Consider the following 14,531-nt stretch of genomic DNA (forward strand, 5'->3'; position numbering starts at 1 on the left):
ATGCAAATATAAGAGGCTGACTTCCAGATCTCCTTCCCTGCTTAAATAACGGCTGTGGATCCTGTCTTGACCCTATCTGTGCTGCTGTACCTACCTTTCAAGAAATGGCATGTTTGTACTACAGTAAAGGTAACGTAAGCATTTATTAGATGTTAGACTACAAAAAATCGTTGCAAGCACATGAAAATGGTAAGCTCAAGAGCGGTATCTGCAGCATTGCCAATGGACGGCCTTTCCATAATGCAATCCTGATCTGAGTCGTATTCATAGAATCATAGGGTTGGAAGGCACCTCTGGAGATCATCTAGTCTAACCCCCTGCCACAGCAGGGTCACCCAGAGCAGGTGGCACAGGAACGCGTCTGGGCGGGTTTGGAATGTCTCCAGAGACAGAGACTCCACCACCTCTCTGGGCAGCCTGTGCCAGGGCTCTGCCACCCTCAAAGTGGTCCTCAAAGTTCCTCCTCATGTTTAGGTGGAACTCCCTATGCTCAAGTTTGTGCCCGTTACCTCTTGTCCTGTCCCTGGGCACCACTGAAAAGATCCTGGCCCCATCCTCCTGACACCCACCCTTTAAGTATTGATAAGTGTTGATAAGATCCCCCCTCAGCCGTCTCTTTTCCAGACTGAAGAGACCCAACTCCCTCAGCCTTTCTTCATAAGAGAGATGTTCCAGTCCCCTCATCATCTTGGTAGGCCTCAAGTTATTTAAGTAGATTAAGTTAACAAATCTCTATTTTTTGCAATAAAAGGGGGTACGATGTATATTAGAGCAAAAATCTGTCCCTGTGGTCTCATCCTTGGAGGTACATGGTGATGTTGGTGTATTTTCATAGGCAGTACATTCTTTTCAATTTATAGCAAGTTAAACTTTCCCCCTGAAACAAGTGGTTTGGCCCCATAGTTGAAATCAGCTCAATTCTGGAACTGTTTCCTTGGTGCTGATGGACAAAAACCGTATAAACCCAGAGGGGGTGAATGTTTTAAGGTTTCTCTACCCAGTGTTGAGAGTTCCTTTATGGAGGCAATCAATGTAACGAAACATTGCTCTATACTGCTGGGAAGTGGTGCTAAAAACTTCCCCTGTTCCCTTCTAAACTTCAGTGATAGCTTAAGTGTCAAGAACTTCCCCCAAATTAATATGCCTTGTATGAACGTTGCAGAGTTGCGTATATTTAGAAAGTCATGAAATGTCACAAACTATTGTAGGGTGTCTATCTACTTTTATCACTGCTTTGAGGAAGGGGGAAGCCACAGCTTCTCATGTTCCTGTTTTGAATTACTTATTCAAAAGGAAATCAGCCACTGACTTTCACAAGCAATAATTCAAACAAACCGTAATTAGGTATAAGGAACATTTCATCATGTTTGAGGCACTAACGCTTTTTAAAACAATCATCTTTAAATATATCAACTTTGTCTCTAAGGAGAAAAAGGTGTTTTTCTAGATTCTCTTGATTTGCACCTGATCTGTATGAAATCCTGGATGTTCAAGAGCGACTTTGAAACCCTCCCTGCCAGCAGCAAAGAACTGTGCCAGAACGAATACTCAGCACTCTTCCAGACCACACCGCAGTCTTTGGAATTGAAAATAATTAGCAGTGCAACTAAACTATAGTTATTAATACTTAATAACTTGAAATACTTAAATTTATTAAAATTAAATTATTGAATTAATATTATTAAAATTAATGCTTAAAACTTTCTCTTTAAACCCTTCCCACAAGAGCACTGTTCAGTCTCAACGCTAAAGGGAGGAGGAGTAGAGGGTAATAAGGATTTCTGCTAGACGCCACCACTCACGTTCTGGGTTCAGAGGAGCTCAGCTGCCTGTAGCAATTCTTATCAGAAGGGGTTACCTAGAGCTAGAAGGAGAAATGCATTTCGACCTAAATTTCCCTATCTATCTGTAACAATATTCATATTTGAATGTACATTGCACTTCAGTCAACATTTACATTTCTGGTAATTAAAATCATCGTGGTAACCTTGACAGCTGGCCTGCTGATGTACAGAGGAACTGAAATCGCATCAATCACGCGCTGTTACGACAACTACTCAGGGGAAGGAGGAAGGGAAGAATAGTGGAGCATATACTGTGCTAATCAGTTTTAGCATCTTGGAAAAAAACCCTCACAGGTCAAGGACAGGACAGTTCAGTCTTACCAAGTCCACCAGAACAATAACTCAGTTGAGTCGAGCCTTTCCATGTAAGGATGACACAAAGCACCTCCCAGCAAGTCTGACACCCTCTGAGGATGGCAGCCTTGATTAGTAAAATTACAAAAACCTAACAACTCTCTCCACAGGAGGAATTCAAGCATCCTCCCTTTTACAGCATCTCTAGCCTGCAAAACATTCACTCCATAGATTAACCTGATCTCTTACTCTAAGTAATTACTTTAAATCTTCCAGCAGGATGAGAAAAGTGACTTCTGTGCTCAGGCCACTTGTTCTTTCAAGTTCAGATTAATCCAGAGTAAAGCATCAGTCAGTAAATAGAAACTAGTAGTTCAAGAAGGAGGAAAAAAAAAGCAGAACAGGTTAGGTTTTGTATTAGGTTTTTATTCAGTACAAGAGAATCCTCAGAGCCAACGATACGATTTAGTAAAACTTCCACATGTCATGTTTAAAACTCAAATGCATTTTTGTTCAGTGGGCAGTTAAGACTTCCCCTTCCCTCCAGAGTCCATCTTCCCAGTTGGATCAATAAAAAAATACTCTCTGGCTAATACCAAATTGCATTGAATTTGAGCTTGTGAACAAGAAAACACGTTGCGTGTTACCACGTATCTCGGCACTCTCACTTCAAATTATCAGTTCTTAAAACCATCAAACTTGTAGGAAAAGGATTTGGTAACTGTAGCTCTCTTTTTGGCTTAGCATTTACAATTTGACCTCATGTTCTTTCCTCACTAAAAGATAAGGTGCCACTAAGGCTTTTTAAATCAAGTTTGGGTTTGGTTTTTTTTTTTTTATGGCAAGTTACTAGACATGACCATTAATAAGGAATCAAAAGTTTCAATAAAGAGAACATTAGCACTGGTCTTCACCAGAACTTTCCATCTGTACAACTTAGACAACACAGATAACAGATCTTATATCAAAAAATAAATTCTTTTTTTTTTTTCCCCCACTTTAGATTTCCAGGGTTTAAAATAAGAGTTTGGAATCCTTGCATGATGACTGAATTTCAAACTTTCAGTTGTTGCTTTTTAGTCCATAACAGCCTTCAAAAGATAATTATGAGCTGGTACACAGGGCACAACCGCGTTTATTAAAAAAACCACCTTCAGCAGAGTTTACACCTGAAAAACTTTTCACAGAGTTCAGAAGCCGTAATTTTACTACTACAGCCCATTAAACTGAATCCAAGGATTCTCAGATTAAATTGACATCCTTGAGATAAACAACTAGTACCATCCTGACTCCCCAAGCGCAGGAACTGTGGAACTAAGTCATCCACAAACACAGATCTAGAGATGTCAATCTGCTGAACCACGCACTTTATTGCTCAAAGCAGAAGCAATATGCACCAATTCTTTCCTTACTGACTTCTCTTTTCCTTCTCACCAGCTTCTGGTCATATGGCTGGCTGGATCTTCTCTACAGCCTCTGTCCCCAGATTTAAGAACAAAATCAGAATACACTGTCCAAACAGAACTAACTTCTAACTCTCATAAAAAACAATCTTCTTTCCAACACAGGTACAAGAACACTAAAAAAGTCAACATTAATTTAAATTTAATACAAAAAAACCAATTACCATTTACAAATGTTAAAATTCACTTACTCTATCCGGGTTAGTTCATACTTTGGAATTTCACTTTGAAAGTGTTCAAAGGCTTGAATGAAAAATTAAGCATCCTTCTTTTGTTAAGCGTTATCTTCCAGCAGAAAGCCACCTGTTCGCCATTTTGTTATGGAAATATTTTTACAGGAATACTAGTCAGGTAGCACAAACAAGTTAGCAAGATCGGGCTGTACAGTATTTTACACAGATACCATTAAAGTGCATCAAAGAATGCCATCCAGCGCAAGTTCAAACTCTCTTCCTGAAATCACTATTTAGCAAGCGAGGTGAGGCGAGGCTCCCTACGCGCTATCCAATTAAAGGATCGTCATCGTCGTATTGTAACTGAAGTCGGGAAAATGGTCTCGGGGGAGTTACTCTATTCTTTGAGATTATTATAATGCAGGTGAAAGTAGTCAGTATCATAAAAGCCCCGATAACTATCCCAATAGCTTCTGGGAGATTTATGCACCACTGGTCAGCGAGCAAGCACTTGGTGTTACTGAAAGTGCCATTGTGCGGTCGTGGTGTCAGTCCCAGGATGTGGCACATCATGGGGTAAATATCAACGTTGTTCATTGTGCTCTGCTTGTAACCCCGATGAAAAGCAGGTCCGCGAGCAGCCAGGAATGGATGCATGCTTGGGAGAGCGTTGTCATAGCCATGGTCACCTACTGGAGAAATGCAAAGTTAAGAGTTAACATCACAGTTTGCATATCAAGTATTCCCCTCCCTCTCGCCCCCCAACACCCAAAAGGCATATATTTTAACCAAAGACTAATGCAGAACATAAAAAGCAGCTGTTGGATGGAACACTGAAGAGTTCTTCCCTTTTTCCCCAATCCCCAGAAGTCTTTTCCCATACCGGTCTTCAGCCACGGTTCCCAGCCCCCCCCTCCATTCTCTTTTTTCCTTTCGGTCATCAACATTTCCAGTTTTTCCCTTCCCGCTCCTCATGCCAAAGTTGAAAAGGATGTTGGCACTCCACAACGAGTCAGTAGCTGGAATGCAGATTTGTATTTCTCAGATTTTGTAAAGACATTTCCCCCCTTGCAAAGCAGACACTTTAATTACTTCTTAAAAGCCAAGCACTTTCCCCTTGGTGGTGTTCAGTTCAAGCATGTTGAGTACCCTCAAATCAAGCTTATCAGATTAGGTGCTTCATGTGAAGGGATACCCAAATAGTCAAACTCCCAAAACAGCCAAAGGATCACACTGCCTGTGACAGACATGCAACAAAACGTTGATGGCTACAAGGTCACCAGTACTTGGACATTTGGTAGGTTTTTAAGAAATACTCTGATTTTTGGTAGAATATAAACAGCTAAAAAGCAGCCATGGTCAAATTTCCTAATAACATGCCTGAAAAATCTGTCCAAGATGCCAAAAATTTCCCATAGCACACGCAGCACAGTATTTGAGTGACTGCATTTAGTTTTGAGGTAATTTCTTATTAACAGTTTAACAAGCTTCCCAAGAACCGTCTCCTTGGCTGCTTCACTCAAGTTTCTAATGTGAAACATCAAGATTCCTCTTGATTAGGTCACACTCTGGTGAGTGTGATACTTCAGTATACTTCCAATATTCCTTTTTTGAATGTTTTCCACCATTATGTTCGTTACCACAAAGATACTACTGCACCACATCTTGCTTGTTTGTTTTAACGCAATCCTATGTTTCTTGATTACATTTTTTTTTTCCTTCTACTACTTGCTTGTTTTGAACAGAGCCGTTCCAAGTCCCCTCTCCAATGAGGTTTCCTGTCTTTAACCTCTGAGGTAGGAGGCAGGTATGCACTAACAATGCTAGATATAGTGTAGGTATTGACACCCGTGGCTGGTGTCTCCACCATAATTTTGGGTTTTGCCCCTGATGAGCAAGACTGGCAAACTGGTAACAATGGACAAGGAGGCGGCTGAGGTACTCAGCCTTTCTTGCCTCAGTCTTCACGGGCAACCTCTCTCCACACACCTCTTGAGTGTGGGGAGGGGCTGGGGGGAGCAAAAGTTCCTCCCACTGTAAGAGAAGATCAGGTCTGTGACCATCTGAGGAACCTAGACATGCAGAAGTCTATGGGACCTGATGAGATGCATCCCGGAGCCCTAAGACAACTGGCTGGTGTAGTTGCCAAGCCACTCTCCACGATATTTCAAAAGTCACGGCAGTCAGGTGAAGACCCTGGTGACTGGAAAAAGAGAAACACTGCATCCATTTTTAACAGGGGTAGAAAGGAGGACCCTGGGAACTACCAACCTGTCAGCCTCACCTCTGTGCCTGGGGAGATCATGGAACAGAACCTCCAAGAAGCTATGATAAGGCATATGGAGGACAGGGAGGTGATTGGAGACAACCAGCAGGGCAAGCTCTGCCTGACCAAGTTAGTGGCCTTCTATGGTGGAGTTACGACTTCAGTGGACAAGGGCAGAGCTACAGACGTCATCTATCTGGACTTCTGTAAGGTCTTTGACACAGTCCCCCACAACATCCTTCTCTCTAAATTGGAGAGATATAGATTTGATGGGCAGACTTTGGTGGATGAGGAATTGGTTGGATGGTCACACCCAGAGGGTAGTGGCCAACAACTCAACGTCCAGATGGAGATCAGTGACAAGTGGTGTCCCTCAGGGGTCCATACTGGGACCAGTACTGTTCAGTACCTTCATCAATAACACAGACAGTAGGATTGCGTGCCCCCTCAGCAAGTTTATGGACAACACCCAGATGAGTGGCATGGATGACACACCTGGAGGACAGGATGCCATCCAGAGGGACCTGGACAAGCTCAGGAAGTGGGCCCGTGTGAACCTCATGAGGTTCAACAAGGCCAAGTGCAGGGTCCTGCACCTGGGTTGGGGCAACTCCCAGTATCAATACAGGCTGGAGGATGAAGGGATTGAGAGCAGCCCTGCCAAGAAGGACTTGGGAGCAATGGTGGATGAAAAGCTGGACACAAGCCAACAACACACACTCACAGCGCAGATACCCAACCGCACCCTGGGCTGCGTCACCAGCAGTGTGGCCAGCAGGTTGAGGGAGATAATTCTGCCCCTCTACTCTGATGAGACCCATCCTGCAAGTGCTGCATCCAGCTCTGGAGCCCTCAGCACAGGAAAGATATTGACCTATTGGGGCAGGTCCAGAGGAGGCCACAAAAATGAACAGAGGGCTGGAGCACCTCTGCTATGAGGACAGGCTGAGAGAGTTGGGGTTGGAGAAGAGAAGGCTCCATGAAGACCTTACTGCAGCCTTCCCGTACCTAAAGGGGGCCTACATGAAAGATTGAGACAAACTTTTTAGCAGGACCTATAGTGATAGGACAAGGGGTAATGGCTCTAAACTAAAAGAGGGAAGATTCAGACTAGATATAAGGAAGAAGTTTTTTTACAATGGGGGTGGTGAGACCTTGGCCCAGGTTGCCCAGAGAGGTGGTAGATGCCCCATCCCTGGAGACATTCAAAGTCAGGTTGGACGGGACTCTGAGCAACCTGATCTAGTTCAAGATGTCCCTGCTTAGGGCAGGGGGGTTGGACTAGATGACCTTTAAAGGTCCCTTTCCACCCCAACTATTTTATGACTCTATCAGCACACTTGCCAGTCATTGCGCTGCCACTTTGTCCATGATGACAAGTATAACAAATACTTAAATAGCCTTTTAGACTAAACCATCCCCTGCCTGCTTCTGGGAAGCCTTGGCTAGCAAAATTGTTTCAAGAAGTGACTCACCTCAACTCACACAATGCTGTTACTTATAAATATACTCTCATTAACTATTTTTAGCTACATGCAATTGAATCTAACCATAAACAAGAAAGAGACCTCTATTAGAGAGTGCGTGTGCTAAGTGTTGTCCATTTGAAGATGATTGTAGCTAATTTCCTCAGGGATTTAAGTGTAAACATATCTTACATTAAAAGTAGTACTTTTGTACAAATATTGAGGAAATTTGAACTTAAATGTGCAAAGGGCAGACAGTAAGAACAACCAAACTGGGTGAAACCAGGAGTTTACACGACCCAGCATCCTGTCTCTGACAGCAGTCACAGCAGGGAGTCTGGGACGTACCCATCAGGGTCAGCCCTGACATCCCAACCAGCCTTGAGATGTTGGCTGCTCAGGAACTTCCTGGGAGTTGGTACCTCTGTATTTAATTTTTATTGGTGGATTTTTCTTCCATGAATTTGTCCAATCGCTTTCTGAACACACACACATACATACACACACCCAGCCTTCGTCTGCAACCAGAATTATGGGCTGAATTCTCCTATTATGATCATAATGAAATCTATCTGGAATTTCTTCTTTAAGATATATTCTTTCACGTGACTGTTACATTTTTTCAGTAAGTTACACATGCCTCTTTTGTCTGCCAAAAAACCCCTGCATATGAAACACCTGGAAATATATATATACACACACACATGTATATGTATGTATGTAATTTGACATTCACAGCATCTAACAGGAAGAAAGTGCATAGCTTAGCAATGCGCTGTGTGAGGTAACATCTGTTTTGTTTTTTATCTTTAAAACACGCTATTTGATGTCCCTACCAGGAAGAACTCTGGCTTCTTTGACCATTATGGTTGTATTCCTATTTTTTAGTATTTCCTCCCATTTATTTTTGCTTCCTAGTATATGTACTGTAACATTAAAATTTGTGTCTTGCATTCTTCAATTTATGCTCCCCTAGATATTTTTTTTATATACAAAAGCCCGCTAAACCACACTGCTGTGGAAGCTTGAGACAGACTGCTAACTTGCCTAAGATAACTCTTAAAAGTGTACCTCAGGCTATTAAGTTGAACATGACAAGGTGTTTCAGCCAACGAAATATTCCCCATCTCTTCCTCATCTGTTAAAACACTCCAGGCTCGGGCCGAGAATATTCTAGAAAATGCTGAGATGTTCCTAAAGATTTACAGTGCCAGGACTCCACTTTCTAAACTAACATCATCCTACAGATGGCTAAAATAAAAACAAGAGTTTACCAACATAAGCCACCAAAAACACAAACGAGGAACACACACTTACATTTTGAAAGCGATTCGTTTTGTACGATTGTCCAGCCTTCATCTGCAACCAGAATTATGGGTTGAATTCTCTTATTATGACGATAATGAAATCTGTCTGGAATTTCTTCCTTAAAATATACTTTCATGTGACTGTTGCAGGTTTTCAGTAAGTTGTACACGTCTGTCTTGTCTGCCAAGAGAAAAAACTGCATGTTAAACAGCTGAAAATTATGTCCTATTTACTGCAATGTTGCGTATCTGTCATTAAACCTAAAATCCATTTTTTTTTTCAAAACAATTATTTTTTAAAAGTCACATAGGAAAGGATTTTTTTAATGGCCTTAATGAAATACTACATGTATTCAGTTGGATTTCACAATTCGCTCTCATTTTATATCAGGCATCTCACAACTGTGGTTTTGAGCCTACAATTCAGCTTACCCTCTGGGCTAGCGGGGGAGGAAGGCAAAATTCGAGCAGAGAAATCAAGAGAAAGAAATCACATACCAAAGTAATCAATATTTATTCCAAAGCAGTATTAAATTTTGTTACTGTATAAATGACTCTGTTCATTAGAGTTCCTTCAGTCTGGCCACAGTTACGGACACAGCAGTGTTATGACTTAAGACATGGAGTAACTACTCCAAGATACAAAAATTGAATTCACAGTATGAAAAGTGACGTTTCATTCACAGAAACAGAACTCGTAAAGCAATCAAAGCTGGGTTTAGATTTTTACTTGGAAGTTTAGACAGTGACAATTTTTACTCTGAATAAACACGAGGGTTTATTTTATGCTCACTGCGAATTACCACCGTATAGACCAAGTGAGCAACAAGAGAGCAGGAATACCAAGTACCTGTTCACTTTCTCATGAAGCTGTACCAGGACCATCTCTACCACCCACAGCAATTTGACATAAAACTCTCCTTGGCCCATTGATTACCAAAACAAAGTAATTTCTAAGTAGACAAACATTCTTTAGCTTAATCATTAAATTATGTCAAAGTTCTTCAATATGAACTACACTGGTTTTGCAAAAGATGTGAACAGTCTACCATAGGGTATACTTTTTAGTAGTAAGATAAAAAAGATTTAATTCTGTGTATGACTTAAAAAAACCCCAAAACATACTCTGCCTTGGCAGCACTGCAGCAACTGGACTCTTGTCTATCAGAGTATAATTATTGCGACCGATGCATTCATCCAGGATAATCAGCTTCTTTGCGGAACAGGAGGCCATTCCATGATCGCTTGTTATTATGATGTTAATAGTGTCCCACAAACCGACTGCCTTCAATTTATCAGTAAGGAAACCAATATGATTATCCACTTCTTCTAATACTTTGCGCATGTTCTCAGTGTCCTCTGGTCCATACTTGTGCCCGCTTGCATCTGGTTCTTCCCAGTATAAAGTAGCAAAACTGACTACTGGATTAGAGCTGTTCAGCCAGGCAACAATTTTCTCCACTCTCTCCTCAAATGTTACTGAAAAGTTATACTTCATAAAGAACTGAGGGGTAGTATCGTTAATTCTTACATCGGTACCGGGCCACATTGCAGCAGCGCTTGCTCCATTTCTCTGTTGTTGATTTGTTACCCAAATTGGAATTGCCTCATTCCACCAGAAGGGATCTGAATCATTGAACTGTGAAAACTTTTTCTTGGCATCTGCATCATACATGTCATTAGCTACGATGCCATGGCTTTCTTCATATAAGCCTGTCACTATGGTATAATGGTTTGGGAAAGTCTTGGTAATAAAAGCATTCGTAACTTGTTTTACAAGCACACCATCCGCAATGAACTCCTGAAGATGAGGAAGTTTATAGGTTTCCAAGTAGTCAGCCCTGAAGCCATCAAAGGACACGAGGAGTAACCTGGATACCGAATGGCCAGTAGCGTGAGCACAACAGGCAACTATTCCAGAAAAAAGTAATGTTAACATCGAGTTCATTGTTGATACTTCAAAGTATTTCCAGCAGGTAATCAGATGCACCTGGAAAGTTAAAAAAGATAAGGCATGTAACAAAATAATTGTACTGGAACCAGTTTAACTAGCTATGCATTATGTACATCTTCCTTATAGAGGTGCAAAATCACCAGTCTAAACAACCACTAAAGTCAGCAGTGTATTTCCCTACTGCCTTCAGAAGTCTCTCATATATTGTCATACTTTTTCATATATTAAAACAAATAAGCAATGAGATTTTTTTTTCATTCCAGACTAAACAAAAGGAAGAATTGTTTTCTCTCTTTTAAGCAATAATTCCATCCTTCTGTGTGTCTTATTACAATTCTACACTCCAAGACAGACAATCAGTATTTTTCCTCATGTTCAAGCACAAGCACCTGAACAACTCTGGGTCCACATTTAAGAATCCTGTGCAACTCTAAAACCTGCTTACACATCACTGTTCAGGACAGAAGTTTATTTTCTACTGTAATTATAATTTTTCTTTTTGATCCCACCTTTCCTCTTGCAGAGTTTCCACCCTCTCGAGTTGCTGGACGACTTTTGAGCCTTTCAGCATTCCTGTTTGCTCATTGCTTACTCTATACATGGAACTGTAAGGAGTGACTGTCTTCTTTCTAAGCTGTTGTACATCTACCATGACAGTATTTAAACTTGTTCTTTACATACCACGTTTCTCTCTCTCTCTAGAAAGAGTTTAAAAATCATTAGTAACCTTAGTTATGAGGCAAGTATTTCTCACCAAGGAATTCATGACTATTATGAATGCAAGGTATGATTTGTAAGCTTCTCCCCCCCACCCCCAAACTTATTATGTGTGACAGGTGCACTTTGTTCAAGAAGGTCCAGAATTATTCTATAAGCCTTTAAGAAAAAGGAAGTGAAGCTCCAGATTTCACAAAAGCTTCTGCAATGTTGTTAGAGAGCGTATTTACTTCTCAAGAATGAGAACTAAAATCCTCCCCCAACTCCAGCAAATTTCTCCTTTATCTCGCTTGCATAAACTGGAGTGATTCTAGAAGGAACAGCAGGTATTTTCCTAATTGTAGTGATAACTTCTGGCCCTTCTCAACCCTTTCCGCCAAACCCTGTAAAGCTGTGAGCGTATTATTTTAAAAGCGTAAGTAGCTTTAACATTAGCTAAAGCTATAGCAGTGAGAGGAATTCAAAGCATGGGAAATCATCCCCCACGCAACCAACAGCTGAAACTTCTTCAGAAGATGCAAGTGTTAGAAGAAAGGATCGTCAAAGCCAGCATTAAGGTATCTCCTAATACAGAGGACTTGTAACACGCAGCCCCTTTAAAGAAGGGGAAAAACAAAGAAAAAGAGATGAGGAATGGAACAGAGAAACGCCCGTTTCACATTGTCAGGTGCTTCAAAAAGCAGAACCAGAGTTTTTCATAGCGTGTTAAGACCTAAGACCACAACAATAGGTCTGAAATACTCCAAAGACGCCAAGTGCGTGTTTTCACACTCTGTATCGCAGCGTTACGGCTCCCGAACCCCTCCACCGGCTTCCCAAGTTGCTCGGTTCGGTCAGCCAAGGAGTTATCCCGGCCCCCAACCCTCACGGCAAGATGCCGCCTCCTCCTTACAAACTCCGTCGGTCGGGCCCGGCTCCCGCGGCGTCGGAGGGGAAACCCAGCGTCCGGAGCCCGAAGCGGCTCCCGGCTCCCCTGCTCGGCCGGGGGGGCTCCGGCAGCTGGCCCCCCCGCCCCTTTCTTCCCCTCACCTGAAAACCGTGGCGGCGGAGGCGCGACCACCCGCCGGTACGAGCCCCAAGGAGCGGGGCGGGGGGGGAAGTCCCGCGGCCCAGCCCCGCTCCCCGCCGCACCGTGAGGGCCCGCTGCTCCGCGGCGATAGAGGTGACCGGCTGCGACTCGGGGGGGGGATCGGGGGGAGAAAACAACGCGCCTGCGCACCCGCCGCCCGCGCGGCCCCAACCGCCATTCGCGGCCGCAACGGCGCGAGCAGCTGCTTTTGGGGGGGGCGGAAGGGGGGGGGAGCGGCGGTAGCGGGGGGAGCTCGGTGGATGCGATTGGCTGGGGGCCCGCTGGCGGAAGCTCCGATTGGTTACACCGGAGTGGGCGGGGCGCTGTCAGATATGGAGGGGCTGGAGGGATCCGGGGTGAGGGGGAGCCGAGGGGTCTGAGGGGGAGCCGCGGGGGATTGAGGAGCGGGGAGCCGAGGGGAGCCATGGTGAGCCATGGGGGATTGAGGAGAGCGGAGCTGAGGGGAGCCATGGGGGATTGAGGAGAGGGGAGCCATGGGGGATTGAGGAGAGCGGAGCTGAGGGGAGCCGAGGGGAGCCATGGGGGATTGAGGGGAGCCGAGGGGAGCCATGGGGGATTGAGGGGAGCGGAGCTGAGGGGAAGTGAGGGGAACCATGGGGGACTGAGGAGAGCGGAGCCGAGGGGAGCCATGGGGGATTGAGGGGAGCGGAGCTGAGGGGAGCGGAGCTGAGGGGAAGTGAGGGGAACCATGGGGGACTGAGGAGAGCGGAGCTGAGGGGAGGTGGGGTGAGGGAGGGCTGTGGGGAGCTAAGGTGAGGGGAAGCTGAAGAGAGCCATGGGGAATTGAGGGGAGAGGAGCTGAGGGAGGGCTGTGGGAACCCCAGGGGAGCCATGGGGGGCTGAAGGGAGCAGAGCTGGGGGGAGGTGAGTGGAGCTGAGGTGAGGGGCTGCTGAAGGGAGCTGAGCTGAGGGGGCCTGAGGTGAGGGGAGCTGTAGAGAGCCATGAGGGGCTGAGGGGGGGGGGGGGGCTGAGGTGCAGGGGGTTGTAGGGAGCCATGGGGGGCTGAGGAGAGCGGGGCTGAGGGGAGCTGTGGGAGGTGGCTCTCACAAGCAGGGAGATGTGGTGGGTTGCAGGGGAGCATGGGTTCTTACGAGAGATGTTTTAGCCCCCTGGACTGGGATGCAGGTGGGTTGCCTTCGAGGTGGGACAGTGAGGCCTGCTGGTAAGAGGTCAGAGCTCGCTTGGGGTACAGGCTGTTTGCTGGGGTGCCCTGCAGCTGCAGAAGGGCACCGTGGTGCGAGGCAAGGCTGTGACAGAGTGTGTTACTGGGAGTTATCCTGTGTTTCCCCGGGATGCCTGGAACCTGTCTCTGCAGATGTTGCAGCAGCCCCAGGCTGCGGCCTTTGCAAGGCAATGGTGGTTGTCAGCGTGATTACAAACCTGTTCTCCGTGACTCTGGCTCCCTTTCAGTCACATGGCTCTGAAAGTTGACTGTTCGTATTCTTTCCTGCATATGACCTTTTTGTGCTCTCTTGTGACAAGAGTTTACCCTAACACTTAGAATACGTGCCCAACACATTGTATGTGTTGTTGAATGTTAAGTACTTCGAATGCCAGTGCTGCTTTTAGAAAAGCAGTATGTCGTATGATGGGTTGAGGTCTGGTGTAAGTCCTGGTGTAGGTTTGCTTCATAAATTAAGGCAAATAGTTCACATTCCCTTGGTTTTCCTTTTTATTATGGGAAGGGATTAGTAATTCTGCAAAACCTGTTAAGTTACTGGTGCTGAATAACAATGAAATCAGCTCTATATAAATAGAGAAAATACATGTCCTTTAATAGCACAGAGCAGAAAACATCACTCCATTTTAAATTTCATCATAAAAACTGAGAAAAGACATGTTTATAGCTTCATGATTGACTTAAGTAGAGGATCTGAATTTCATTCTGTGTATCTGGGTAGCGTGTTTATTCTGAATGCTGCATAGATTTGAGCTTGTTTTTTTCTAATGCCTTTC

At 44.3% G+C, this 14,531-nt stretch overlaps 1 protein-coding gene across 4 annotated transcripts; it reads right to left on the minus strand.

Moving 5' to 3' along the window:
* Nucleotides 1–3,114: 3,114 nt before the first annotated feature.
* ENPP4 (ectonucleotide pyrophosphatase/phosphodiesterase 4) lies at nt 3,115–12,753 on the minus strand. 4 transcript variants are annotated; one of them, XM_063330634.1, is made up of 4 exons: nt 12,514–12,753; nt 9,939–10,803; nt 8,824–8,994; nt 3,115–4,463 (listed from the first exon to the last, which is right to left on the minus strand). In XM_063330634.1, the coding sequence occupies exons 2-4, from the start codon at nt 10,759–10,761 to the stop codon at nt 4,102–4,104; spliced, it is 1,356 nt and encodes a 451-aa protein (XP_063186704.1). In that variant the 5' UTR covers nt 10,762–10,803; nt 12,514–12,753; the 3' UTR covers nt 3,115–4,101. The 4 variants fall into 4 exon arrangements, with proteins under 4 accessions (XP_063186704.1, XP_063186701.1, XP_063186703.1 ...); XM_063330631.1 differs by having other exon boundaries at nt 3,115–4,466; nt 12,514–12,723; XM_063330633.1 differs by lacking the exon at nt 12,514–12,753 and adding an exon at nt 12,377–12,507 and having other exon boundaries at nt 3,115–4,466.
* Between the last annotated feature and the right edge of the window lie 1,778 nt (nt 12,754–14,531).

This window comes from Chroicocephalus ridibundus, chromosome 3, assembly GCF_963924245.1.
Source record: "Chroicocephalus ridibundus chromosome 3, bChrRid1.1, whole genome shotgun sequence".
Taxonomy (NCBI): domain Eukaryota; kingdom Metazoa; phylum Chordata; class Aves; order Charadriiformes; family Laridae; genus Chroicocephalus; species Chroicocephalus ridibundus.

Coding starts and splice junctions, on each gene's coding strand:
- ENPP4 (XM_063330631.1), bottom strand. CDS start 10,761: ATGAACTCGATGTTAACATTACTTTTTTCTGGAATAGTTGCCTGTTGT. Junction 8,995..9,938: donor TGCAGTGCTGCCAAGGCAGA/GTATGTTTTGGG, acceptor TTCTCTTGGCAG/ACAAGACAGACGTGTACAAC. Junction 4,467..8,823: donor AAACGAATCGCTTTCAAAAT/GTAAGTGTGTGT, acceptor GCATTTCTCCAG/TAGGTGACCATGGCTATGAC.